This window comes from Geotrypetes seraphini, chromosome 4 (assembly GCF_902459505.1).
Source record: "Geotrypetes seraphini chromosome 4, aGeoSer1.1, whole genome shotgun sequence".
NCBI lineage: Eukaryota > Metazoa > Chordata > Amphibia > Gymnophiona > Dermophiidae > Geotrypetes > Geotrypetes seraphini.
Genome location: NC_047087.1, coordinates 71,426,980 through 71,453,784, shown reverse-complemented (window position 1 = coordinate 71,453,784; position 26,805 = coordinate 71,426,980). Strand labels below are relative to the sequence as shown.

General features: G+C 40.6%; 1 protein-coding gene across 1 annotated transcript in view; it reads right to left on the bottom strand.

Moving 5' to 3' along the window:
- Positions 1 to 26,805, bottom strand: part of TMPRSS15 (transmembrane serine protease 15) — a 306,859-nt gene that overhangs the window by 44,636 nt on the left and 235,418 nt on the right. Inside the window, exons 18-22 of the mRNA XM_033942905.1 lie at positions 24,805 to 24,894; positions 22,627 to 22,752; positions 15,737 to 15,877; positions 9,914 to 10,024; positions 82 to 214 (exon numbers count right to left, since the gene is read on the bottom strand). Coding sequence (XP_033798796.1) covers positions 82 to 214; positions 9,914 to 10,024; positions 15,737 to 15,877; positions 22,627 to 22,752; positions 24,805 to 24,894 — 601 coding nt within the window. The remainder of the gene's footprint in view (positions 1 to 81; positions 215 to 9,913; positions 10,025 to 15,736; positions 15,878 to 22,626; positions 22,753 to 24,804; positions 24,895 to 26,805) is intronic.

Genomic DNA, 26,805 nt, shown 5'->3' with positions numbered 1-26,805 from the left:
AGCTGGCTCCAGTTTCTTGCAGTCTCTTTAATCCCTGCTACACCAGAATAGGAAGTTACAGCAGCATGCAACATTACCTACCCAAGTCCTAACTGATGACAAATAGTATCTGAGATTTGGTTGTTCCAATCATCTGCACAGGCCATGTACCACTTGTTCTGAAGTCTGAACTGCAGCAGTCCGCTGGTGCTCACAGAGTCATTAATAAGACGTACTGTACATGGGAAAAAGGAAAGGTCAAATAATGTTTTAATTACATACGTTCTAAGGGCAAAATTTTATAAAGATTGCTCAGTAGCTGTATGACCCAAGGGAACGGTCCAGTTTAGAGGTGAAGAACTTATGTGCACGACAGAAGAGTGGAACTTGGGTGTGATTGTAAGTGATGATCTTAAGGTTGCCAAACATTGAAAAGGGATGGTGAAAGCTAAAAGGTTGCTTGGTTGCATAGGGAAATGTATGGCCAATAGGAAAAAGAAGGTACTGATGCCCCTGTATAAGGCTTTGGTGAGATCTCATTTACAGTAGAACATTGTGCACAATTCTGGAGGTCACACCTTCAAAAAGATATAAACAGGATGGTGTTGGTCCAGAGGAAGGCTATTAAAATGGTGCGTGGTCTTCATCATAAGGTATATGGGGACAGACTTAAAGATCTCAATCTCTATACTTTGGAGAAAGGGTGGGAGAGGGTAGATATGATAGAGACGTTAGATAGATTGTGAGCCCACTGGGACACCAACACTCTTCAACCTTTACCTAGCCACACTTGGCACATGCTTAGACAAACAAGGTATAATGTCATACAGCTACGCAGCAATCATTTTATAAAGATTGCTGAGACTGAAATGGAGATGTTCAGGTTAGCATGTGCTCAGTTCTAGCAATATTTGACATAAAGCTCTGCTTAATATGGAGCCTTTTGTAAAATGTGTATAAGGCTGTGCAGGAGTGCATATGAATTAATCGTGTAGAGGAAAATTCCAAAAGGGCTAAAGTTAGGCGCTGGCAGCTGCTTAACTTAATTGTTTTAATTGGCTTTAAGTACGGTGATAATTGATCATGCCATTATAAGTCGCTTAATAATTAAAAAACAAGTTGGGTGCCACTAGGTGCCTTCCAGGCTATTGTGATTAATACTTCAGTATCAATAAAACACTAATCACATTACAATATGCAATTCCAGTTCATGACCCTTTCAAACATACAGACATATAAGCATGAATTTTATATGGATCTTCAGATGGTTGACAGAGTAAATGACTTTTTAAACACACAGCACAACTCCTCATTGATCCACCATTTTTTTAAATATTTTGCTCATTTTGTTCATTTTTGCTATTCTAAAATTTTTTTCAAAAGGCACTTATCTGGGATTTAGGAAAAAAGCTGAATTTACCACCTTCCCTGATATGAATTCATGTTTCTGATTCTTCTTCAGGGTCAAGGTGTCAATATCCAATATACGTGTTAGCTCTCTAAAGCAAATTTTGTTTCGGGAAAGCAAAAATGAACAAAATGAAAAAATATATAAAAAAATGATGGATATGTTTAAAGAGTCATAAACTCTATCAGCCATCTGCTGATCCATATAAAATTCATGCTTATATGCTTGAAAGGGTCATGAACTGGAATTGCATATTGTAATGTGATTAGTATCTTATTGATACACCTAAGTAGACATGTTTAGGGATAGAGTTGGCCTTAGGTGTCACCAAGCGCGACTAAGCACGATTCTATGACAAATCTAGGTGCTGTAAATGTAGGCCTTTAAAACCCTGGCCTTCATCGACAGGGCCTAAGTTCATCATTAGGCGCTGGTAGCCACAATTGTCTAAGTGGTACCTGAACGCGATCGGCATGCGGCAGGCGCCATTTTTCTAGATGACTGACATTTCAGTCCCATACACTGGAAACAGCCATTTTATAAATAAACGCAAGCATAAAAAGAAGCATTTTCCATGGTACTTTCACAAAGAAGCATCAAGTTTGCAACTTCCCTATACTGTATAACTAATCCCATTTTACAAACCTATACATCAAGTGAGGCTGCATTTAAAAAAAATGGAGGCAGAAATAAACAAAGAGTGATTATAAAGAATTACTCTGGGTGAAACAAACACTGATTTAAAAAACTGTACATGTTTTTGTGCTAGTGAGAAACCCAATGGAGAAATTATTATTACTATTTTCATAATCATGCAAACTGTTTGTAAAATGGGGAGTATATATGCAGATATGCCTAAACCACACCAAAATCATGCTCCCCTTGAAATCTGCACCAAGGTGATCACCTTGTGTAAATTATGGCTTTCTGAAATCGCAATTTACCCATCTGTGCAATTTATGTGTGTAAATGCTGCATTTTAAAATAGAGGCTTAGAGGTCTAAAGCTACTATATTTACAACCCTATATGCTGTATTGAATTGAATTCAGGTATTTTTTATTTGGAATATTATTATAATTCGGCTATTAAATGTAATTGGATTTGAGGTCATTGTGTCATAAGGTTTCCAGAACTAATTAGTTCTGCCCGGCTTTTACGAATGACTACAATGCTTTACTAAGGTATATGAGGGCACTTATTTCTGTACACAGAGTGACTCTTATGGCCTTCAGAGGTATATTATAATATCTTTCTGACTTTTAATAAAACAGTTAAGGTAGGAAAATATAATTGGATGCTCACAGATGCCTAGTCTATAAAGTTCCGGTGAAGGGGATTATTTTGTCTATGTGAGAGATACAAAATTATAGTGCAGTATTACAATTTTTGGGGGAAGGTGATGCGGTGTAAGATGAGGGAAATCATAATTCCATAGTAATACCTAGCAACCACCTCTATTCTAATTAAAGTATCCTCGAATACTGCCACATTGCTAGCCTGACAACTTCAATTCTTTTCCTGGTTATAGAAAATGTAAGTTAGGGTAAAATAACAGTAAAATGGCACAGATGGAGAAGATTATTTTGAGAGTTAGGTGGTATTTATATACTGTATGTTCAAGGCCAGTTTAGATATGTAAATGTGTGTTGATTTTAGGCAAACTGTTACATACATGTATATATCCATAGCATACAAAGATTTCAAGGGGCTGTGGTGTGAATAGATTTCTTAAAAATAAGTATACATTCTCCTTTTACAAGGGGAATACACATATATGTCCACAAATGTCTCCATTGCAATTTGTGTCTCCTCCAATTCATGCATAAGTGTGAGCTTTCTGCTATTTTAGACTAGAGAATGACACAGGGAAAAATAATCTGTCCCCGTCACTGCCCCGTCACCGGACCACCATCCCCTTCACCACACCGTCCCCGCCGTTCCCTTCACTACCCCATCCCCGTCCCCACCATCCCCTTCACTGCCTCGTCCCTGCAGTATCCACCCTTCCCTCTCGCCACCTCACTGCCCTTCAGCAGCCCGAGAATTTCCCTATCTCCCCATTACCTTCGCAGTGTAAAGAAACTTAAGGGAGGGAAGGTGCGCGGACCCTGATCGCATGCGGCCCCTTCCCTCCCTCCCTACCTCCGGCCAAATCTATCTCCCTCCCTCCCCCTTACATTTGTGGCGCTTTAGAAAAGAAACTGATGCCGGCGAAAGCCTGCCTGTGTCGCCCTGCAGTCGCATGTGTATGGGTGGAAGCTTCTCCTCTGACAATTGTCATTTTATAAACACAAATAAAACAGAGCAAAGTTCAACAAAACCCATCTCCCCTCCCTTTCACAAATATCCCCTTCACTATTGTGAAAACTGAAAAAAAACAAATTACTACAGAATGCTACATAGAAAAATCTAGCTAACAGAATACTTTAGTCACACATGCCAAGAATAATGTTAAGGGAGTGCAACTAGGGCAACTGCCCCCTGGTCAGAGAGAGAGCCCTAAGCCAGCTGGAAGCTAAAGAAGCACAGCCTGGACTTTGCGGTCCCCAGTTATGTCTAATACCAGCTCTAGCAGGATACATATTTCAAATCTGAAATATTCTAATCACAAAATATAAAATAAATTTATTTTTTTTCTTTTTGTTGTCTGGTAATTTTATTCTTCAAATCACATTGGTCTCAGGCTTTGGTTTTAGGTTCCTTCTGTCTTCATCGTGGCATGGCTGGTTCCTGAAGGTAAAATAGGTGTAAGAAGAGCTGGGGAGGAGATGCCGAGTCTGACATGGGCACAATTTTTTTTCCCACAGGAATAAGACTTTTCACCACTCCCACGGGGCGGTAAAAGGTCTTGTCCCCATTCCTGTGTTAAACCAGTTGCAAATGTTTCCATTCCTACGGATTTAATGCGATGACCCACGGTTTACCATGGTAAATGGTCCCCGTATCATTCTCTATTTTAGACCTGTGGTTTTGCTAATTTAGATCTGTAATTTGAGGAAGAGAGAGGGCGACTATACTTATTTCTTCCATAGAAACCTACTACTACTACTACTTATCACTAATACGAGTATAGTGCTGAAAGGCACGCAGCGCAGTACTGTACATTTTGACATTTATAGACGGTCCCCGCTCGGAAGAGCTTACAATCTAACTTGGACAGACAAACATGACATATAGAGTTGGGGATGCAGAACCCAAGGTGAAAAGGAGTCAAAGTGCTTGAATAGCCCTTGAGCACAGTTGTGTCTAAGTGGAAACAATTTGGCCAACACCAAGATACTGCCTCAGTAAGGCCATCCAAGTTCAAGTTTATTAAAATTTGTTTGATTGCTTTACATAAAATTTTAAGCGATCCTTGGGTTAAGGAAACTGTAGAAGGTCACAATAAGTTCAAGTTGTACTTTAAAATAAATTCATGTGTCTGTGTTTTGGGAAAATGTTGCCTGTTGTCACACCCGTGCTCTCTGTGGACACCCTGAGCCATTGGGTAGTGACAAGATGTTTGCTACTGGCGTGGTCCCTTTAGAATTAGGGTATCCTTTCAAGTTGTCCGCCACTAGGCAAATGCCTAACTAAGCTTACTTCCAAGGGCTTTGAAGACAACATATTTTTCGGAGTGGCCTTGGTGCAAAAACATAAGCTTTTATTTGACCACCGGCCGTAGAATCACTGTGCTATTCCAGGTTTCCCTGGTAGCATGAACATAATACAAAACCAAAAAGAAAAAGTTCATTTCATTTACCAACACTCAGGAATCAGCTCTGTGCTGGCTTGGCAAATCATATACAGTCATTTAGCTATTCATAAGGCTTAGAGGTGAAACAGTTAGCAAAAATAACTTTTCACTGTAGAGCTACAGAGGAGACATTCCTATTCATGCCTAAGAGACATTCTGTGCTTTTCCTATAGTGCACTCACTCTCTCCAGCTGGGCAGGACTTTCCACACAGAAATGGTGCAGACTTTACGCTGAGAGGATTAATCTCATTTTCCTAAGAGGTATGCAGGCTAATTCAATTACCTAGTTGCTATGGCAATCAATTCACAGCTGGGCTCTTGCATGGAGTTCTGAACCCAGGAACCTCAGGGTTTAACCTGGCTAGAATTACAGCCTAGCGTTTGGTTCAACTGTGTACATTTATTGAAGAGGAGATTACTGTGTCTTTCCAAAGTCCAGCAAACTAGCATGTGAAAACTGCAGTACATGATCAGTGTTCCCTCTAAGCTGAGCAGGAGTCCTCCACCCACAGTCTCACCAATAGAGGGTGCTGTTTTACTGTCACATTTTTCAATTGTGAGGGATAGGCAAGTTCTGCAGGACTCCAGGGAACATACCTGTCCTTAGCGACTGAAAATATTCCACCCCCTAGTGGTAGCAATGCAGCTGGAGGACACCTGCTCAGCTTAGAGGGAACAGTGATTATGTTCCTTTGATAACTCCCACAGTCTTTAGCTCAATGAGAAAACAGAAAAACACAGCCAGAAAAAAAAAACCCTTTTCACAGACCTTTTCCCAGTGTGTTCAGCTCTCCATTTCCTCTGGCCGGCTCTCCTCCACAGCACTACTGCCTTCCACCACCATTGGCTCTGGGGGAAGGAATTCTGTAGACAAATTACCAATCTGCTCCTCAGTCATCTCCCAGTCCGTGCTGATGAACTGCCCTGCAGGGTCTGAGGCAAGCTCAGCCCCGTCCTGCACTTCCTGCCTCTGCTCTCATCATGCTGTTTCTCCCAAGCCTCGTTCTCCTCCCCCTTGTTCTCTGACGATCCTGGCTTTAAGCTGAGGGAAAGAACCACTCCCCCTTGGCTCTGGATGGGGGAAGGGAATTCTTTCCTCAGTCTGTGCTGTTTCTCTGAGGGGAAACTGCTTTTGAGCTTTCTGCCTTACAGGCAATGGAAAATAGCAAGGCAGATTCTTCCTGCCTGACTTTGGGACTGCTTCAGGTAAGTCTAAGCTTTTCTGTTCTATTTCCATTTATCATTCTTACTCACAGAGTAGTCGGCTAACTTATTGTCTTGGGCACTGACCTGGTCAGCCCTTCTGCACCGGGGTTTGTATACTTTCTTATATTTCCCTGTGGCAAACCTTGGGAATGCAGTAGGTTTGTCACACTGTACAACCATTTCAAGATTAGTCCACACAAGGCCACCTCAAGAAGCTGAATATTTGAAATTTAGAACTCTCTTTTTAATTGACACCTCTTGTACGTGTGTGTGACAGCATGACTGGCAGCAGGCTGTAGGATCTCATACAAATGTGGCACATTCCCACACAGGTTGCAGACTTTATTTATGTACACAAAGGACAGTAATCAGCTCTGTTATTTCACATGCATAATCCTTTCAGTTGCAGTTTTTCTCTCTTGCTCAGTATTCTTAATAGGGCTGACTCCTAACAGGCCCAAACACTTCTAGATATACTTCAAGGTTATCTATGACCTTGGCAGTCTTCCTTACATGTATAATTAATTTATGGAGGCTGAGTTGAGCACACACAATTTTCCACCCCAGGGAAACATTTAAGCTCAGGTTATTCCTCTTCCTTGACACTTCCCTCAGGTGCTGTAGCCTTCTCTCTGTTTATGCTGGGAGGTCCTTACCATGGGTATAGTTTTGGGCAGCATTATCCCCCCAAATGAGCTGCCCCATATAAGCCTCTCTCACCCCAACCACTAACATTTCCTCCCAGTTGCTTCCTTTCAAGTCCACTGCAGCCAAAAAGTACCACGGAGTAGGCTTCCCTTCCCTTCTCTTCTCTTGCTTGCTTGCCGCCCCCACCAGCTGAAAACAAAACCAAACTGAGTCCTATGTGTGCACTGCTGGTTTCCTTTCTGCTCCTCCTCCTCCTCCCTCCTCTTTCAGATGTAACTTCCTGCTTCAGGGTGGGGCAAAAAATCTCGTTTCCTTCAGCTAAGGGTTGTAAAAGTAAGAAACATCATGGGCATTGTCTCTCTTATCAAGCAGCTTATTACAACAAAGATTTCTGTCCATTATTGATTAGATCTACATCCTATACACATTATAGAAAATTTCTGAATTGACTTTTCTTTTCTCCAAATTTTTGGCTAACTAATCTCTGTGTGCTACATCATCTTTGTATTTTCTCATAGCATAATCTTTTGTTAACCACATTGACCTTAGGGTAATGCAGTCTAGAAATTTGTTGTTATGTTATGGGGTGAGGAGGAGAAGAAGCAGGGAAACTAGCAATGCTTACACAGGCATTGGGCCTCATACATGGCTTGATCTAGTTTGTAACTGGGAGTGGGGGAAGCAAGCGAGAGACAAGGAAGGTAAGAGAATCCCACCCAATGGTTCCTCTTGGCTGTAAAGGAAGCAACATTATAATACAACATGAAAGGGAAGGGTCGATGGGGGAAGCCTGCAGCACATAGACAGACCTATGACTCCATGCATGGTTTATTTTGTTTGCAAGCAGGGCTGGCAGCAGGGTGGGGGAACAAGTGAGAGAGAAGCAGGGAAGGGAAGAGAAGCTAATAGTTTCTCCTGGTCTCCAAAGACTAGAGAAGGAAGCACAGAGGAAGCTTCAATGAGTGACTAGGAAGGGGAAGAGATGAAAGAGAGAGAGAGATGGGACAATAATAAATAAGGGGAAGAGAGATGGGATGCTGCTGCATGACAGAAGAGTGAGACAAGACTATTGGAGAAGAAACAGATAATTCTGAATGTTGGGGGAGAAGAGAGAGAGAGAGATGCTGGGGAATGAGAGACAGAAGAGTGATGGATGGTGAGAGTGTATCTGGATGACTAAGGTAGGTTGAGCAAGTAGGGGGGGAGAGATGACATTCTGAATGGCTATAACAGGAAAGGAGGAGGGAGAGAGAAGAAATTCTAGATGGAAAGAGGAAAGGAGAAATACTGAATGAAGAGGAGAGAAAGAGGGGAAGCAGTAGAAGGAATGGGATAGAAAGGAGGAGATGCTGGATGGAATGGGAAGACAATGAATAGAAGGTGGAGAAGAAGAGAGATGGGAGATGCAGGATGGAAGGGGTGGGGAAGGAGAAGATGTAAAGGGGAGGAAAAAAGGGAGGAGATGCTAGATGGAATAGGGGGAAAAGAGAGGCTGAAAAGAGATGGGATTGAATGGGGAGAGAGAGGATGAAAGGAGAAGGATACAATTACTGAAACCTGCAGAATATGAGGAAGGGGAATGGGAGGGCCAGGGTGAGGGTGAGGGAAATACAGAAACCTATAAGTAGGTACAGTAAAAAGAAGGAAATTTAAAACTCGGGAGTAATAATAAAATCTGAACGGAGAGGGAGAAAAATAAATGGAAGAAAATGAAAGGAAAAGATCAATGCTGCAGATGGATATAATGGAGTAAATGAAGAAAATAAGATGAGAAAGAAAAATGGCAAATTGACAGGAAACCCTGGCAAGAGTTAAGAGAAGATAGAGGAAAGCAAAAACCAGAGACTGGAATTAATACAATAAGAAAAATTAAATGACCAGACCACAAAGGTAGAAAAAATAATTTTACTTTACATTCATGATAAATTAATGTCATTGCTGTGTTATTCTACTCTAAAGATTAATAAATAAGAAACCTCTACCGCAGCTTTGTAAAAGTCAGCAATTGTTAGGTGACATATAAATAAAACCAAATAATTAAGAATAATCACTTCTCAGAGAAAATATGCTATAGAGGTTATATTACTGAGTTCATTCAAGAATCCTGGAATTGAATTCAAATCCCCTAAACAACTGCAACTCTCTGTAGTATCTACCTATCTGTAACACATGCTATCGACAGTACTTTCATCTCTGCTTTTCTCATCTGAGCACCAGGCATGTTCAGCCAGGTCCTCCTGGATACATGTGTGGATCTGTAGTATCCACAACTATAAAAAAAGTTAATGGCCAACAAATATGGATGAGAGATTCTCTTATATGTAATGTGTATCAGGGAGGTCTCTTTGCTTATTTAATTTAATTTAGGGGTCCTTTTACTAAGGCGCGCTAGTGCGTCTTAGCATGTGCTAAATGCTAACATGTAATAACGTGTCCATTATTTCCTATGGACGCATTGCCATATGTTAGCATTTAGCACATGCTAAGATGAACTAGCGCACCTTAGTAAAAGGACCCCTTAATGCGGTGTCTTATATACCGCTAAATCTCCCAAAGGATTCAAAGCAGTTTACAAAGCAATTAAATTGACTTAAGTAATGACCAAAAATCTAATCAGGTACTTATCATGTTATTTAGGTTGACTGTGCCAATAATCAGTTTCACCCACAGAGTAGATCTGTGCTATTCACGTTTGCTTCTATATTTTGATTTTGTGAATCTGTGTTCTTAAAATAATCAAGAACTTCTGATTATGCTTAGGAACAAGAAAAGAGCCCAATGGTATTTCTAAGATTTAAAAGGACAAAATTTGGTGTTTAAGTTTCTTTCATTTCTTGACAATCTGTATCGGTGATAAGGCTTAAGTGCTGAACAGGACATGCACTTCAGTGTTTTGTTCTATCTGTGTCTCTTGGTGCAATTGTCATTCCTTACCACATTCTGCTTCATCTGAGCCATCTCTGCAGTGCTTGTGTCCATCACACTGATTCACAAATGCTACACATTCCCCGCTACCACATTGAAAGTCCTCCTGTGTGCAAGGCTCTGTGATACAAGCAGAAATCTTATTTAGTTCATGAAAAAGTGGATGAAGTTGATGAATTATCTATTTTAAGCAATTGGCTATTTATTTATTTACTATCTTTTTAAAGAAATCTACCCAAGCTAATATACAGCAAACATAACCCAGCAATAGGCCATAAACAATAGCAATAATAAATATTAAAATAACAATACTGCACATATAGTATTATAACATGGAATATGGGATGGAATAAATAGACAGATAAAATAGACTATACACTCTCACTCAAAAGTAGTAGTGACCGTACTCAAACACCGTACTAGGCCAACAATGAAACTAAGAAGTCTCACTGGCTCACTTGTAGAGACGAAGACTAAATTTCTCAATAGCCTACAGTCAACTACCAGAGCTAGTCATGGTTGTTAAACCGTTACTAGGGCTATCATCGATGATAGCCCTAGTAACGGTTTAACAACCATGACTAGCTCTGGTAGTTGACTGTAGGCTCTTGAGAAATTTAGTCTTCGTCTCTGCAAGTGAGCCAGTGAGACTTCTTAGTTTCATTGTTGGCCTAGTACGGTGTTTGAGATAAAATAGACTAAAAGGAAATTATTTTAAACAGTTACCCAAAAGCACAGACAGAGGCAGGTTGTAACAGTCTGCCAGCAATTAAGAAACAAAGAGGATAATTGTGTAAGGAGCCACTTCATTATAAGTGACATAAATGTGTAATAGTCAGTTACATTCACATATGTTAACATATGTGCATACTTGAATAGTTTCTGCCTAAGCAGTATTCTCGAAGTACATGCTCAGTTGAAAATGTTGCACACTTTGATGTAGACATCTACATGAGTGGAGTTTGGGAGGAGGATAGGTGGGGGGTGCATGATTACATGTGCAGAAGATAAATTCTTAACCTGTATTCTTTTGCAATCTAGGCATAAACATTTGCACCAACGCTATGGCTGGTATAAGTGTTCACAACTTAAATATAGGTGTGTTTTTTGGGCACTTATTCTATGATGAAAAAATTGTCCACATCGTTCCTTAACCCCCCCCCCCTTTTATTAAGCTGCAGTAGAGGTTTCTACCGTGGCCCAGGGCATTAAATGTTTCAACACTGCTCTGATGCTCATAGGAATTCTATTAGGGTCAGAGCAGCATTGTAGCATTTAGGAGGATATTCTATAAATGGCGCTGAAACTTAGGCACTGGTTGGTGCCCTACCGGCACCTGTTAATTGAGAAACTCCATTTTAAATGGCAGTAAAATTAAGCACCTACTGATGTCTACATAAAAAACACTGAAGAGGAAGCCAAAGGGAGGCCTCAACGAGGGAAGCACACACAACAATGTAGTCGGGAGGATAAGATATCAAGTAATCAGCCACGGGTATACTGTTCTGGAGTCACTTTATTGATAAATTTGCTATAAAAGCTTATAGTCTATAAACTTTTATAGCAAATTTATCAATAAGGTGACTCCAGAACAGTATACGCTTGGCTGATTACTTGACATCTTATCCTCATGACTCCATTGTTGTGTCTACATAAAAGGCACCAGAATTGTGCCTATGTGGGTGCTTTAGGCTGCTGAACACCACAGTAGGTATAGCCAATGCCAGAAGTGGTGTTAGGCATCTTAAAGCAACTATGTAGGTGTGATTCACGCAAAGATAGGCAACAGAAATGTAGGCCCAGAAAGCCCTGGCCTACATTTCTGGTGCCTATCTTTGCCGGGTCAACCCAAAAATAGTACACAACTTGCAATCAGCTGATCGCTATAGGGAAATCTCCAATCAGCTGAACCAACAGTACTCCCTGAAACCACAGCTTTGGGGAATCCTGCCAGCTCAGCTGATCGGGGATTCTCTTGCTGCGATCAGCTGAACTGGCAGGGAGATCCCTCCCTCCCATCCACTGTTTTCCCAGCCCTCTCTAAGGAGAGCCCCCTCTTGCAGAGCCTAATACCCGACACATCCCCTGATATACCTTCATACCCCCTGATATAAGACCATAAGAATAGCCTTACCTGATCAGACCAATGGTCCATCTATCCCAGTAACCCGTCTTCGCAGAGGCCAACCCAACACCCCTCCAACATCCCTCATACCCCTCCACATACCCCTTGTACCTTTGGACGAAACATTGGCAAAAGGGATGTCCACTCCCTCTTGCCAATAGGGCAGTCTCTTCAAAATAGAGATAGTATTCTCTCTTGTGATGCACTGGGAGGGGCCTAAGGACCAAAGCCAATCAGAACCTTAGTCCCCTCCCAATTCATCTTGCATTTGCATGCCTACTACCTACTTTATAGGCAAATCTCACGCATACATATTCATTAGGGATATCTTGAAAACTGGTCAACCCCAGGACAGGTTTAAGAACCACTGGTCTAGTCTATATAGTAACTTACCTATATGTGTGATCAAGATGAGAAGGTGGGCCCTTTGCAAATGGGCATTCACATGGGTGGAGTTTGGTGGAGCAATGGTTCTGGGAGTTTTTTTAATGACCCGTGACAGAAACATTAAGACTAATTTGCTGAAATATTTCATTCTTAATCTCTGTAATGGCTTCTGAGGTCTTTTCTCCCATCTGAATATTTATGGATTGTAATGCAACTAGTTTCAGATAGTTTTTTTTTTTTTTTTTTTTGTGTGTGGGGGGGGGGGGGTGTGGGGGGGTGAAAGATTTTTTATGTGATTGCCTTCTGGTTTCCCTCTTCTGCCATCAGTAATCCTGGCTACCATTTCATTTCTAGAATGAAGTCTGCGTGAATAGAATGATCAACCCAAATTATATTTAGAATGCAAAGGCACACTCCAGGTTTTGACAGCTTCCTCCCTCAGAAGATTTACAAGTTAAGTGTGGAGTGGAGAAGGAATATGCCAGTGTCAGAGAAGCTAGAAGTTAAAGTCTACTTCTTTCCCAGAGCTTTTTTTCTGACCATAGCCAATTCAAATTATCAACTCAAGTACAAACTTAGAAGTAAATATTCAGCAAGAAACAGGTAGTGATTTTTCTCACTGCCTCCAACTTTATACTCAGAAATTCGATGCCGAGCCATGTCTGGGCACCAACACTGAATATCCACATATCAGGGTAAAGACCAATATTCTGCTCTTAAGTGGATAAGTTAAGCCAAACAAAGATAGAACTGCTTTTTATGCAGTCTCATTTGTCCAGTTACCTTATCCAGTTAAGGGCTCAATATCTGCACTTAACCAGATGATTGCTGACTGCACCCAGACCTCTCACAAAATAGCCAGTTCCCATTTTTGAGGTTAGAGGGATGTTCAGGAGCTCTATCTAGATAAGTTTAGCTGAATATCACTGGATATTTAACTGGTTAGGAGCTTTTCCTACCTGGCTAAATGGTTTTGAATATCAACTTCTTAGAAACTAATGTACTAAGTTGCACTAAAATAACACATCCCTATATGATTTTATCACTGAAAAATTACCACAGGATTTGCTTACCTGAGGTACTGTAGTAATTAGCTTTGTGTTTCCTTGGCTGGGAACTTCATATGCCCCCAATCCCGACAGGGTGACAAGGTGGCCCTCCATCTTGGGTCACTCTATTTTAAATGGGCACTTAAGTGATATCTACCCTGTTTTGTTAAAATTCTTAGCGGTTCATAGCTCCTTTAGTACCAGCCTATCCACCTGTAAAAATGGACTTCTTGTCCTATATCTAAAAGAGTCAGAAGTGATCCTCAATAACTTTTGCCCTGCCAGTGCCATTTTCCAAAATGGTGCTGATTGACCATAACCATTACTTTGACCCACAGCTGAGGGGCAAAATAGCAGTTTTGTTGAACTGGTACCACATTGGAAAATGGTGTAAATAAAGCTTGAGAATTGCTTGTGTCTGGACTAGCTTAGGGTGGGTTGAGGGTGGGGATTTTGGTTGCATGGGGCTAACTTTTTTGACAGGACAGCAGTACTTGAGGAGATACCAGAGGGTGTGCCATGGATCACCACAGATCTTAAACAAGGGAATGTGAAAATTACTTACTAGTTGCCGGCATCTTTAATACATGATGGCCTGAGAATGCTGATTTGCTTATTAGGCTGCCTATACTCCTATTAATAACACAATTCTGCCTCAGCACTAACTACATAACTTATACAAGGGTCCTTTTATCAAACGGTGGTAAAAAGTGGCTCCTGCCCAGGTTAATCCTGTTGAGTTGGCCATCCAGCATTATTCAGTGGCACTTAAGTGAATAAAGCCACTGAATATTGTGTGTGACCTCCCAGGCACGGTCTGGTGTAGTGTCAGAGTGGTCTGGAATGGAGCTTGGGTGCAGCCAGCATTTAACCACCAGTAAGAGGTGATATTCAGTCTACTAGTGGCTAAAGTTAGGACATCAAAAAGGCTATCCTAAATTTATCAACCAAGCTAATCGCACACCATTAAGAATACTGGCTGGTACATGGCTTCTGGATATTGGTTCACATTGAATATCCAGGCTTGATTCAGACTACTGCTGTAAGCGGCTTAAAAAAAAATCGCTCCCCACCGCAGGCTGAATAATGACCTCTTAGATTGCAAGCCTGCTGGGAAAAAGACCTACTGATTGTAACCGAATATAACTTGCCTGGAGCTACAAATTAAAGATATGATCTCAATCATTACAAATAAATCCTTAGGTAAATAGTGAAATGCAAGAATGTGCTTCAAAGACTTTAATTTCTTATCTGTATGTACCAATAATTTTCCTAAAAATAGAGAGCTTTCTTGTAAAAGTTAATCTGGAATTACTTTAAATGGGGAACAGCTGACAAAGTGTATCATTACTTAAGTACTGCATGCAATGCCATAGGTGCTGACTGCAGTTGAATGAATGAACTTCTTGCCTCTGCAGGACTGCAGCTTCTAGACAAATCAAAATTGTGAGCTTTGAGCTGATGTAATATGAGCATACATCTACACTGTGCTCTTCTAAACAAGTTTTTCATGACTCAGCAGCACCAATACAAGAAAATCAGATTAGCACTTTTCTTTTTCATACATCATTACCAAGCATAATCGGTTATAATATATAAATCTAAAATAATGCACTTGATTTTCCTAAGCTACATTATAAGTGCAGTATAACTGAAGCAGCACACAAAAAAAGCTTAATTTGATTGCACCAAACATATAAACTTGTAGGAAGAAGTTGGGAAAGTGAAACTATGATATTAATTTGCAATGACTAATAGCGTGTCTCAAGTGCTACCTTAAATATCTCAGAAGGATCAATTATTCCATTATGTGATAGGTAACAATTTTGGTGCATTTATTAAGATTATTAATTCTAGTTTTTTTAAACATAACCTCTTCCTTTTACTCAGAACTGATGTTGGCCTTTGAAAAAGGACAAGATCTTCATCATATTGACAACCCATTCATAGTCATACTATAGGTTCACATGTGTGATATCGGATTCCAGTGGTGCAATATGACATGTCCAGTACTCTAAGATACTTTGGATTGAATGTGCTGTGGCTGGATGTTAATTTTTAAAAACTGAAGATTAAATTTACATTAATTGATTTATAGTCCACCAAAGTCTATCAGTTCTAGGCGGATCAGAAAACAAGAAAAAAACTGGTTATTTTCAGGAATTGCATTGATATAAACAGCATCACTATATTTAAACCATGATCAAAGGCAATTTTGCTTTTTATGAAATGTACTAAAATTCAATATTGGCCTTAGAACAGCATATGTACCTGGCATGCCAAGATGGTATCCAGTAGTAAAATTAGCCACAAATCCACCTCTGGTTCCTGCCGTGTCAGTAATGAAGTACACCGTCATATGATTGGTTGTAGAAAACACATCTGGTACCTGACCTCTCCCTGTATAAACAGCTGTATATAAGGACAAATAGTGTTATCAGAATAATAGTACACCTTCTACATTAAACAATTGTGATTGCTGTGTTAGGCCACTTTGATAGAAATAAAGGACAACATGCAAGTTATATATGTGACCTTTGCATTGGACTAAATTAATAGATTTGTGACCAACTTTCAACAACTGTAACCCATAAGAACATATGAATAGCCTTACTGGGTCAGACCAATGGCCAATCAAGCCCAGTAGTCCGTTCTCATGGTGGCCAATCCAGGTCACACTAGTACCTGGCCAAAACTCTTGAAATCTGGTTGTGAATATATTTATTTATTATTTATTAATTAGGATTTATATACTCTTTTTAAAGGAGTTTACTCAAGGCGGTGTACAGCAAAAATAAGTCAAATATAAGCAATAGACAATTATAGCAGTGAAAAAATATTCAGATTACAATACAAAGTAAGACATGGGGCTCCTTTTACAAAACTGCACTAGGGCCTTAACGCGCAGAATAGCGCACGTTAAATTACCCCGTAAGCTAGCTGCTACCGCCTTCTTTTGAGCAGGCGGTAGATTTCCAGCTATCACGTGCTAATCCAGTGCGTGCCCATAGTATGTTTTATTATAATGTCAATAATCAAATAGCAATATAGTAGTACAAGGCAGCTATGACAAAAGGACCTCTGCATTCAATAACAGAAAAAAACATGTGGCGAAAAGGAGACCTCAGAAAATTTTCACAATCAGCTCAAAAAGCAAAAATATGTCCCATTGTAGACTCACCGGCAATAGGACATATTTTTGCTTTCTGAGCTGATTGTCGCTATGCTTGTGAGAAGCTGTAGTCAGTGCCCTTGATATAGCTGGATGTGAAACAGGGCCGCTGTCGGGTCTGGTAGAAGTAATTTCTCTTGTTAAAAAAAAGTTTGAGACTTGGAAAATCAACAGTGGAAAATATTTACTTACCATTGGCTGTGGAACCTTCCCAGGCAACTATGAAGATAAGTACCTTACCACACTGTAATGAAATAATTTGTAATGATTGTTTATAGTAAAGAACTGAAACATTAAGGAGTTTTTTAATGGAATTTTTTTAGAGACCAATGACTGTGCTAGCCCTCATGCAGAACAAATATTGCACTGAAAATAAGGGGTGACAATTTTCTGAGGTCTCTTTTTCTCCACAATTTTTGTTTCTGTTATTGAGTGCAGAGGTCCTTTTGTCATAGCTGCCTTGTACTACTCTATTGCTATTTGATTATTGATATATTTAGGGCTCCTTTTACAAAGGTGCGCTAGTGGTTTTAGCGTGTGCTTAGCACACGCTAAAATGCCGTGCGTGCTAGCCGCTACCACCTCCTCTTGAGCAGGCGATGGTTTTTCAGGTAGCGCGCGCTATAGCGCTAATCTGATGTGTGCACTAAAGACGCTAGCGCACCTTTGTAAAAGGAGACCTTATAGTAATAGTTCATTTATTAAATTGTTGATCGTTACAATGTCAACACAATGCGCAATAAAACATTTTAATAGACAGCATAGGATGTAAGCAAACGAGTACAGTATATACAGTAGATAGACGAGAGAGTGTAACAGAGGTTAGAAAATAAGGGACTAATTTGAAGAAAGCTGCACATGAGGTCAGGCTAGCACTTGGAAATGATCTCATCTAGGATGGAAGTGGATAATAATGTCCTGCTACAGTATGTGCAGCCAAGTGTGTATTAAGTTAATCTAATAAAAGGTACCACTGGCAATTTATTTGTTGATCTTTGTTTATACTGACCTCACAATAAAAGAGTTTACTAAAAAAAATGTGCTTTTTGAACTAACAACTTATTATGCTCATCTTAAAATTAATGTCTTACCTGACAACTTTCTGAAATTTAAACCTGAACAAAGATCCTGTGGCTGCAGATCCTTTCCAGAGAGCAAATAAAGCTTCATCATAATCATAACAGGGTGAAGTTATGTTCGTGAATGCAAAGCACGCAGTAAAGCCTAAGCAAAAACTATTTGTGATTAACTCTAACTTGCAAACAACTATCCGGAGGCAATATATCTGCAGTAAAAATAAGAAAAGAAAAAGTGCAAGGGAGACCAATAAACCTCAGGGTTATTAAAGAGCATTTCACTGCTTTTCAGCACTGGGGGCTGGACAGCTCCTGTGTTTCATAGACTCATCAAAACTAATAGTGCTCTTCACATTTTTGATCTAAAGGTCTTTAATGACAAATGTTATTCTCAGATAAAAGCGATGCAGACAATGTAAAGTCAATCCACATCACTATTTCTGCTGTGTGTTATATGGATTGACTTTACATTGTCTGCATCACTTTTATTTAAGAAGAACATTTGTCATTAAAGACCTTTAGATCAAGAACATCGGTTCCACAGTTTTTTTTCTCTTTGGTTTCTCCTCTCTTCTGTGGAATGTTTTGGTGATCTCTTTGTTTTGTTCACATTTTTGAAGCATGCTAAAACAGACTTAAAAGGCTTGTGCAGAATGAGGCACAACCAATCCAACCTGTGCCTCTATCCCCTCAGCGCTTTAATTTCTGTTGCTGTGTGAGAGTCATGGACTTGGTGACTTACGCACGCTACAGTCCTTCTGGGTGGCTTACAATCTAAAATACAATGTGGTAGTTTTATGTTTTTGCAGTGCTCAAACTGTACCAGTTTGACCCTCAGTATGAATCTTAATATTTATCTTACATCAAATAAGAAGGTTTTAAGGTTGTTTTTGAACTTATCTAGTGTTCAATAATCTAACTGATAAAGGCAAAGAATTCCAGAATTTGGGACCTGTTACTGAAAAAGTAACAGATCTTATATTTTCATGTTCTGTACCTAGATAATTTATATATATGCATATACAGTATTACCATATTTTGCAATCAATGGGGGCAATGCTATAACTTGGAACTTCAAATTACGCACCTCAATGCCATGTGCCTAGCACCAATTCCATAACAGCATCTTGATGCTAAGATTCCATTATAGACTACTAGCATAAGTAGGGCACAATGGGGCTACATTTGTGCACACTCACTAATGCCAGATATAAGACTGTTATAAGCTGGCACACCTGTGTGCATGTTGCTATATGCAAAACTTACTGGAGCTACCCAGAATAAGCTGTGTGGCCATTAACACAGGTCATGATGAGGCCACATAAGGGATGGGGTAGAGTTAAAAATTGGGGTAAAGTTAAAAATTGGGATGGGGTAGAGTAAAAAATTGGGATGGGATAGATTTAAAAATTGGGATGGGGTAGAGTTAAATATTGTACCGGGCTATGGTGTGCCCTCACCTGGAGTACTGCGTCCAGCACTGGCGCCGTACATGAAGAAGGACACGGTACTACTCGAAAGGGTCCAGAGAAGAGCAACTAAGATGGTTAAGGGACTGGAAGAGTTGCCGTACAGCGAAAGATTAGAGAAACTGGGCTTCTTCTCCCTCAAACAGAGGAGATTGAGAGGGGAAATGATCGAAACATTCAAGGTAGTGAAGGGAATAGACTTGGTAGATAAGGACAGGTTGTTCACCCTCTCCAAGGTAGGGAGAACGAGAGGGCACTCTCTAAAATTGAAAGGGGATAGATTCCGTACAAATGTAAGGAAGTTCTTTTTCACCCAGAGAGTGTTAGAAAACTGGAACGCTCTTCCGGAGTCTGTCATAGGGGAAAACACCCTCCAGGAATTCAAGACAAAGTTAAACAAGTTAGCTGAATCAGAACGTACGCAGGTAGGGCTAGTCTCAGTTAGGGCGCTGGTCTTTGACCAGAGGGCCGCCGCATGAGCGGACTGCTGGGCACAATTGACTACCAGTCTGACCCAGCAGTGGCAATTCTTATGTTCTTATGGGGTGGGGTTGATAAGAAAATTATGAAAAAAAAATGCCAGAAAGGGTTTGAGGGCAGGCTTGAGGATGAGGCAGCAATAAAGGTTTAGGAATGTGATTGGATGGTAGGTAAGGTGGGGAATGGCTGGAAAGAAAAACAAGGAGGGAGGAATAAGGGAGCAGAATTTGGTGGGCTAGAGACATAGTTGAGGGATATTTGGGTCAGGAAAGGGAGGTCAATGCATGAAGAATTTTGTTTGTTTGAGTTGTTCAGTTGGTTGGGTTGGGCAGTGAAACCTTCCTCTCAAGGGTAGTCTTGGGAGTGTTTTGCTGGTGGTGGTGGTGGGGTGATCAGTCACAGCTGATGTAGATGGGAGGTCAAAAGGTGCTTATTTCCTTTAGAGCTGGCTAAAATTATAACTGAGGTAATATGATTAGTTGTAATATGTATTCATGGTTGGTACCACTATGAGTGGAGGTGTAGCAAGAGCAGGTCACGAGGGAAAATATCTTACAAATTTGGAAGCTATTCGACACCAAATAGTTCCAGTGAATTGTTCTGCCACTCTAGGGGAGCTTAATGTATTGTATGAATCAATAAGCTGTGTTTAATGATTTAGAATGTTAAATTTAATAAAGTTGTAACTGAATAAAGCTGCAGCCAAATACTCGTATCTTGCATTAGAGAAGTATTTGGAATTATTTAATGGAAGATGAAGAAAAGATGAATATGCTGAAAGGTGGTCAAGGTATGAGAGTCAATGTTAAGTATTCTCTAGGTGCATGCATAAGTAGGAAACATGACTATAAACTGCTCTTGCCCTTGCCTATGTCCACCCTTGTTTATGCCTTATTTTAATTACATGTTATAGCACTTATGTGCTCTCTTATAGAATAGCACTTAGAGGGCTATTCAGTTAGGTGCTGAAAAGATCCATGCTGAACCTCTATTCTATAAAGGGTGCCCAACCTTTACTTAATACTGGCAAAGTGCACAGGTCATGCTTAACTTTAAGCACCAGACATAAGCCTGATAGAAACAGGTATAAATCCAGTGCTTAAAGTAGGCACAAATTGCTCCCATTTCATAAATTGATGCCTAACTTTTGGGAATACCCATGATCTGCCCATACCCCTCCCATGGCCATGTCTCCTTTTTGGTTGCACACAGGAAAAGTTAGGTATCAAGTTATGAAATAGAGATCTGGAATTGAGCATACATTAGCAGCAAGTAAATCTAATTGGTGACCATTTCCTTATTAAGTTGTGTGCAGACCTCAGATCCACTCACAAATTCTGGTTACCTCTATAGAATCCTACTACAACTATACTACTCCTATTAATTATTTCTAAAGTGCTGATAGACAAATACAGCACTGTAAATCAAAATACAGAAGAGACAGTCCCTATGCATAAGAGCTTACACTCTAGTCAAGATAAACAAAGTGGGCTTTGAATCTGGATTTTAATACTGCCAGAGATAGAGTCTGATGTATCGAGTCAGGCAGCTTGTTCCAGGCATACGGTGCAGCAAGGTAGAAGGGATGGAGTCTGAAGCTGGTTGCAGAAAAGAAGGGTACAGATAAGAGAGACTTATCTGATGAACAGAGTGTCTGGAAGGTTGGGAGTGTAGGGAGAGATGAGAAAGGAAAAATACTGAGGAGCTGCGGAACAAATATAATTGTAGGTCAGTGAGAGGAGTTTGAACTGTATACAGAAATGGATAGGAAGCCAATGAAGTGACTTGATGAGGGAATAATGTGGGCAAAGCGACATTGATGGAATATGAGGCATGCAGCAGAGTTCTGAACAGATTGAAGTGGAGAGAGATGGTTTAGCGGAAGGCCAGTGAGAAGCAGTTTTCAGTAGTCTAGGCGAGAGGTGATTCTTGCCAGATCACTCAGAAAGGAAGGGTCTAAGTTTATCAATATTATAGAGAAAGAAAAGTCAGCTTCTGGCAGTCTGTTGGATATGTGAAGAGAATGAGAAAGATTAACCCAAGTTTGTGAGCCAATGAGATAGGGAGGATGAGGGTGTTGTTCACAGATATGGAGAACAGGGGAAGAAGAGAGACAGATTTAGGTGGAAAGATAAGGAGCTCAGTCTTGGCCATGTTCAATGTTAGATGGCAGTGAGTCATCCAGGTAGCAATGTCAGAGAAGCAAGTTGAAACCCGGGATTATTCGCCTATCGAGATTTCAGGTGTAGAGAGATAGATCTGCAAGTCTTCAGCATAAAGGTGATACTATAAGCCATGGGAGGAGATTAAAGTACCAATTCTCTAGATCAATTCTATAAAGGGTATGCTGGTGCCCAAGTTGGCTATTCTGCTACTGTAAGCACCCTGTTACAGAATTGCCCTCCAAATGTTTTGGAAGTCTTGGGCTGTTACTTGATGCCAGTTGGATTGTGATCAGAATTCAGCCAGGGCATGTGGATCCTGTTTCCAGGCCCTCCTTCTCATGCTCTCACTCTCTCTCCCTTCCCACTTAACTTTGATATTGCTCCAGGCTCCAGATACCATTGTTTCATGCAACGGCCCCATCCCTGCATAAACCTTTCTTGCAGCTAATATAAACAAACTGCAACAGCAATGGTCTCCTGTAAGTCAGCCTTCTTAAAACCATAGGGGCTCAAAAGGTGGCAGCTGCTCCTATATTACTGATCTGCAAGTCCCTGCAGCTTTAAGAGAACAAATTTAGAGGGGGTGTATTTGCCACAGTTTGTTTAAATCAGGTGCCACCTTGGAATGTTTGATTCCCCAGTTGGAAAATCCAGCCCTGCAAGAGAGAGTTAACATTAAGCATATTTGCAGCATTCAGAATTTGAAATTAAAAATCTATTTTCTAAGCATTTCTGCCAATTTGGACCCATGGGAACAACATCTGAAAGCAATTGGAGGCAAATCTTCCTCAGTACGTACCCAGAAACAGGGAATCTGTTCCTTTGCCATCTCGAATCTCAACAACATCATAAATATTTTCTAAATCAAAATCTTGAAAGTGAAGCTGAATATTCTTCCCTACATCTGCGTTCAAATACCATATACCTGGACAGAAATGGGAACAGAAGCACTGGTGTCACTGGCTAAATCTGAACTTTATGATAAAAATGGAAAATGAGGGTACTTTTTTCATTTTGTCTTAACTTTGCATCAAATATAAAAATACAATGTTAACATGATAATGGACATCATTTTAGATGGGTTATGTGGCATACACATATATTTATATACAGTGGTACCTCGGTTTACGAGTGCACCGGTTTGCGAGTGTTTTGCAAGACGAGCAAAACATTTGCAAAATCGACGCCTCGGAAACCGAGCATGCCTCGATTTACGAGAGCCCCCCGTAATCCGGCACCCTTTCCCCCGCGATCCGGCACACCCCGCCGCGACCTGAAGTCCCCCAGACCCACCTGAACCCGCTTCATACTTTCATCTGGCCTCGGCACCGGCACCGGCATGTCCTGTGCATTGGTACCGGTGCCCGAAGATCGGCCTCCTCTTCTGTGCTGGGCCTTGAGCATCTGCGCATGCTCAAGGCCTGCGAGTTCACGTTCTCTATGTACTGTATATGATATTTCTAATTTCCCATCAAATGCATGCAAATAAACTATCACATACTAAAGCACTTTGAGGGGCATTTTCAAAAAAACTTTTGAAGTTGAATCCCAAAAAAACCCAACAAACCCTGTGTAGATTTTCTGTTTGATTACGGCTGTGAGATGGATGTTTTTGTATTGAAAACGTCCAAAATGAATAGCCATTTTCCAAAGTGAAGCATCCAACTTTTAAATGACAAAAAACCCAGTGACATAAATGTCTGTCCAGTGGCATAGCAAAGGCAGGAAGGCCCGGATTCTGTATAGGATGCAGGTCGGGGCGTCCTATACAGAATCAGGCCTACACCCGCCCAAAGTTAACCCGCCCAAAGTTAACCCGATTCTGTAACCGAAGTCCATGTTGCAGACGTCAGTTACAGAATCGGGTTTAACATGCCCAACCCCCCCTCCCTGGACCCCCCCCCCCCAACATTCACTATGCAGGCAAACTGGGAAAATCCCTTCTCTTCAGAATCACAGGTCTTTGGAACGACCTTACTACCCCGCTGCGGAATCTGGACTCCCTCCAATTATTCCGCAAGCAACTGAAAACCTGGCTTTTCACTAAAATGTAATTCTATCCCCCTTTACTCGTCTCTTCTATATATAAGTTCATGTAAACCTTTTTTTTCCTTCTCTTCCTATATTTTAAGTTCTTGTAAACCGTGCCGAGCTCCACAACATCCGTGGAGATGATGCGGTATATAAATTTAAGGTTTAGTTTAGTTTAGAACTGGTGTGATATGTGCCATCCTGTCGACTCCCATTACTAGCCTAGCTGTGGCATTTTGTACCAATTGTAATGCTCTCACTCTTGTTTTCGAAATTCCAAGATAGAGAGCGTTATAATAGTCTAAACTAGACAGAACCATCCTCTGCACAACAATTTCAAGTGATAGAACATATTAAGTTGGTTAAAACATGCCTTAACAGTCTTAACTATTTGCAGCTTCATGATCAGGCCTGAATCCAAAACAAACCCCAGAATAGTGCCACATGGAACTCTTAATTGGCTTAAAATGGTGTGGTCAATTACCATGCCAATTAAAAAAAAGTTGTTCACAGATTCTGAAGTTAAGCATTGCTAGGTGTCCTTGATTAGGGTGCCTAGTGGCGCTTAATGTAGGCATCCTACACAGAATCTGGCTCAAAATGATAAGACACCCATAGGAATATAATGGGCATCTTATCATTTGGCGCAATCTATTGGCATGTGCTAAATTGGTTCGTGCATCTTAGTGAAAGGATCCAAAGTTAGGGCAATCTTTATGCTGTCATAACTTTATCCAGTTTGTTATCTGATTGGTGGTTTAAATATGGCTGCTAACCTGCCCTAAGACTATCTGGATAGTGCTAATGTGATCAGAAGGAATATTCAGCGACCCTATCTATTTAGTATTGTTGACTAGCTCTCTTTCTAACATGTGTACAGTTAGTAGTGCCTGCACAGGAGTGGCAGGAAATCCTCGTGTTTATGCAACTAAGATCTCAGACTTACAAAAGGCTTGGTTAGGGTACTTCTCTGGGTAATTCATAGAAGTGAAGGTGCTGTTTGATGCCCAGAGTTCAGAGGGCCCTCCACAATCAGCTGCAATAGAAAATAGGAACATCATTTTATTATTTGCCTTTTATGAATTGTTGTCCAGCATCTCATCCCCACCAATGCAATTTGTCTATTATTCCTAGCTTAGTGCATAAATGCAAGGAGGTATACACAGGGAATGGGCAAGAGCGGGGCATAGGTGGGCCAATATTGACCATGAGCGGACTGCTGGGCATGATGGACCTCTGGTCTGACCCAGCAAAGGCATGGCTTATGTTCTCCTTTTACAAAGCTGGGTTACGCTTTTTATCACCGGCTATGGTGATAAATAAAATTCCTCTGAGCGTTGGAGCTAATACTGCAATAAAAAAGCCTAATGCAGCTTTGTAAAAGGGGAGGTTTTTTTTTCCTTAAACATGTAACTTACAGAATACTGTAAAGTATCCGTGCAAATGTCACATTTAGGTGCTAATACTTATTTCAGCCATAGATTTGGTGTAAATATTAGCACACTGATGCTGACTTATGCTCGTATTCTCAAAAGGCAATTCTGTGCATATTTGCTGTTTTAGAATAGGAGTACTACCTGCTTAATTTTGGTGGTTCGGTGGAAATTGTTGCCTCTGATCGGGCTGGGTAAATGCTTTGGTTAATTTTTTGGATTTGACTTGGAGTTTTCTTCCCGCTCTTTAGACAAGATTTTGCTTTAACTCAAACCTTCAGTTTAAGATTTTTCTTTACTATGGTACATATCCAGGGCAGGGGGAGAGAGGGATTGTTTATGTTATAAATTTATTTTTGCATATTTATAATTGGGATAGGTGTGAAGATATCATTATTCAGAATAGATAGGATATTTATGATAATATATGTTTGTGCTATATGGAATGATAATTGTTTGGATGGATGGGTGGGGGAAAAAGGATAATTATGAACATGAGAAAGATGAATGTGCTTTTATTGTATTACCATGAGTTGCATTGGTTGTATTGCACTGTTGTAGTTTTGAAAATTAATAAAGAATTAAAAAAAAAAAGATTTTTAAACATTTTCCCTCTTAATTCAAACATTCATTTGAAGAATATATTTTTTAATGTGCATTAACATTTTTTTAATGCACATTAATCAACTTAACAGTGTTTACTTGTAGATTAATGTGTGCTTAATTGAAGACCAGGTTTACTAAAACTTTGTGTGTACTAAAAGACATCAGATTGTCTTCAGTGCTGTGCAGCCTATACAAATAACCCCCACTTTTACAAAACAGCGAAAGAGGGTTTTAGCGCCGGCTGGTACGCTGAATGTTCTACAGTGCTCCGATGCTCATAGGAACTCTATGATCGTTGGAGCAAGCGCACAACATTCAGCGTGCCGGCCAGAGCTTAAAACCTCTTGTGCGGTTTTGTAAAAGTGGGGGTAAAATAGATAGTGCTACACTTACCTCCAGATTCTATATATGGCGCCCAGATTTGCACCTCCAAATTTGAGTGTGTGCCCAAGATGCATGTGCAAATTAATTATATAATGTTCTTATCAATCAATAATTGGCTACTAACAACCAATTATTGAACCTAATTGGCAGTCATTAAAATTTGCACCGGCAGTCATTAAAATTTGCGCTGAGCTCTACTAGCACAAAACATAAAAGGGGATGTGGCTATGGGTATGTTGGGGGCAGTGGCTTTGTAAGGGGGGGCGGTCCACCCTAGGTGCCATCTTGGTGGAGTCGCTGGCACCCGTCCTCCTCTCTGCCCTCCCTAGCTCCTTCCCCATCCCCATTACCGTGCACACACCACCCTTCCCTTCCCCAATACATTTTTAACATTCCTGGCGCAAGCAGAAAGCCCAACCTGCAACCTGGCGTGAGCAGTAGGCTGGGGTTCCTGCTCCCGCTGGGAATGTTGAAGAGGTACGGGGGGGGAAGGGAAGGGGCTTGCACGTGCACAGCAGGAGGGG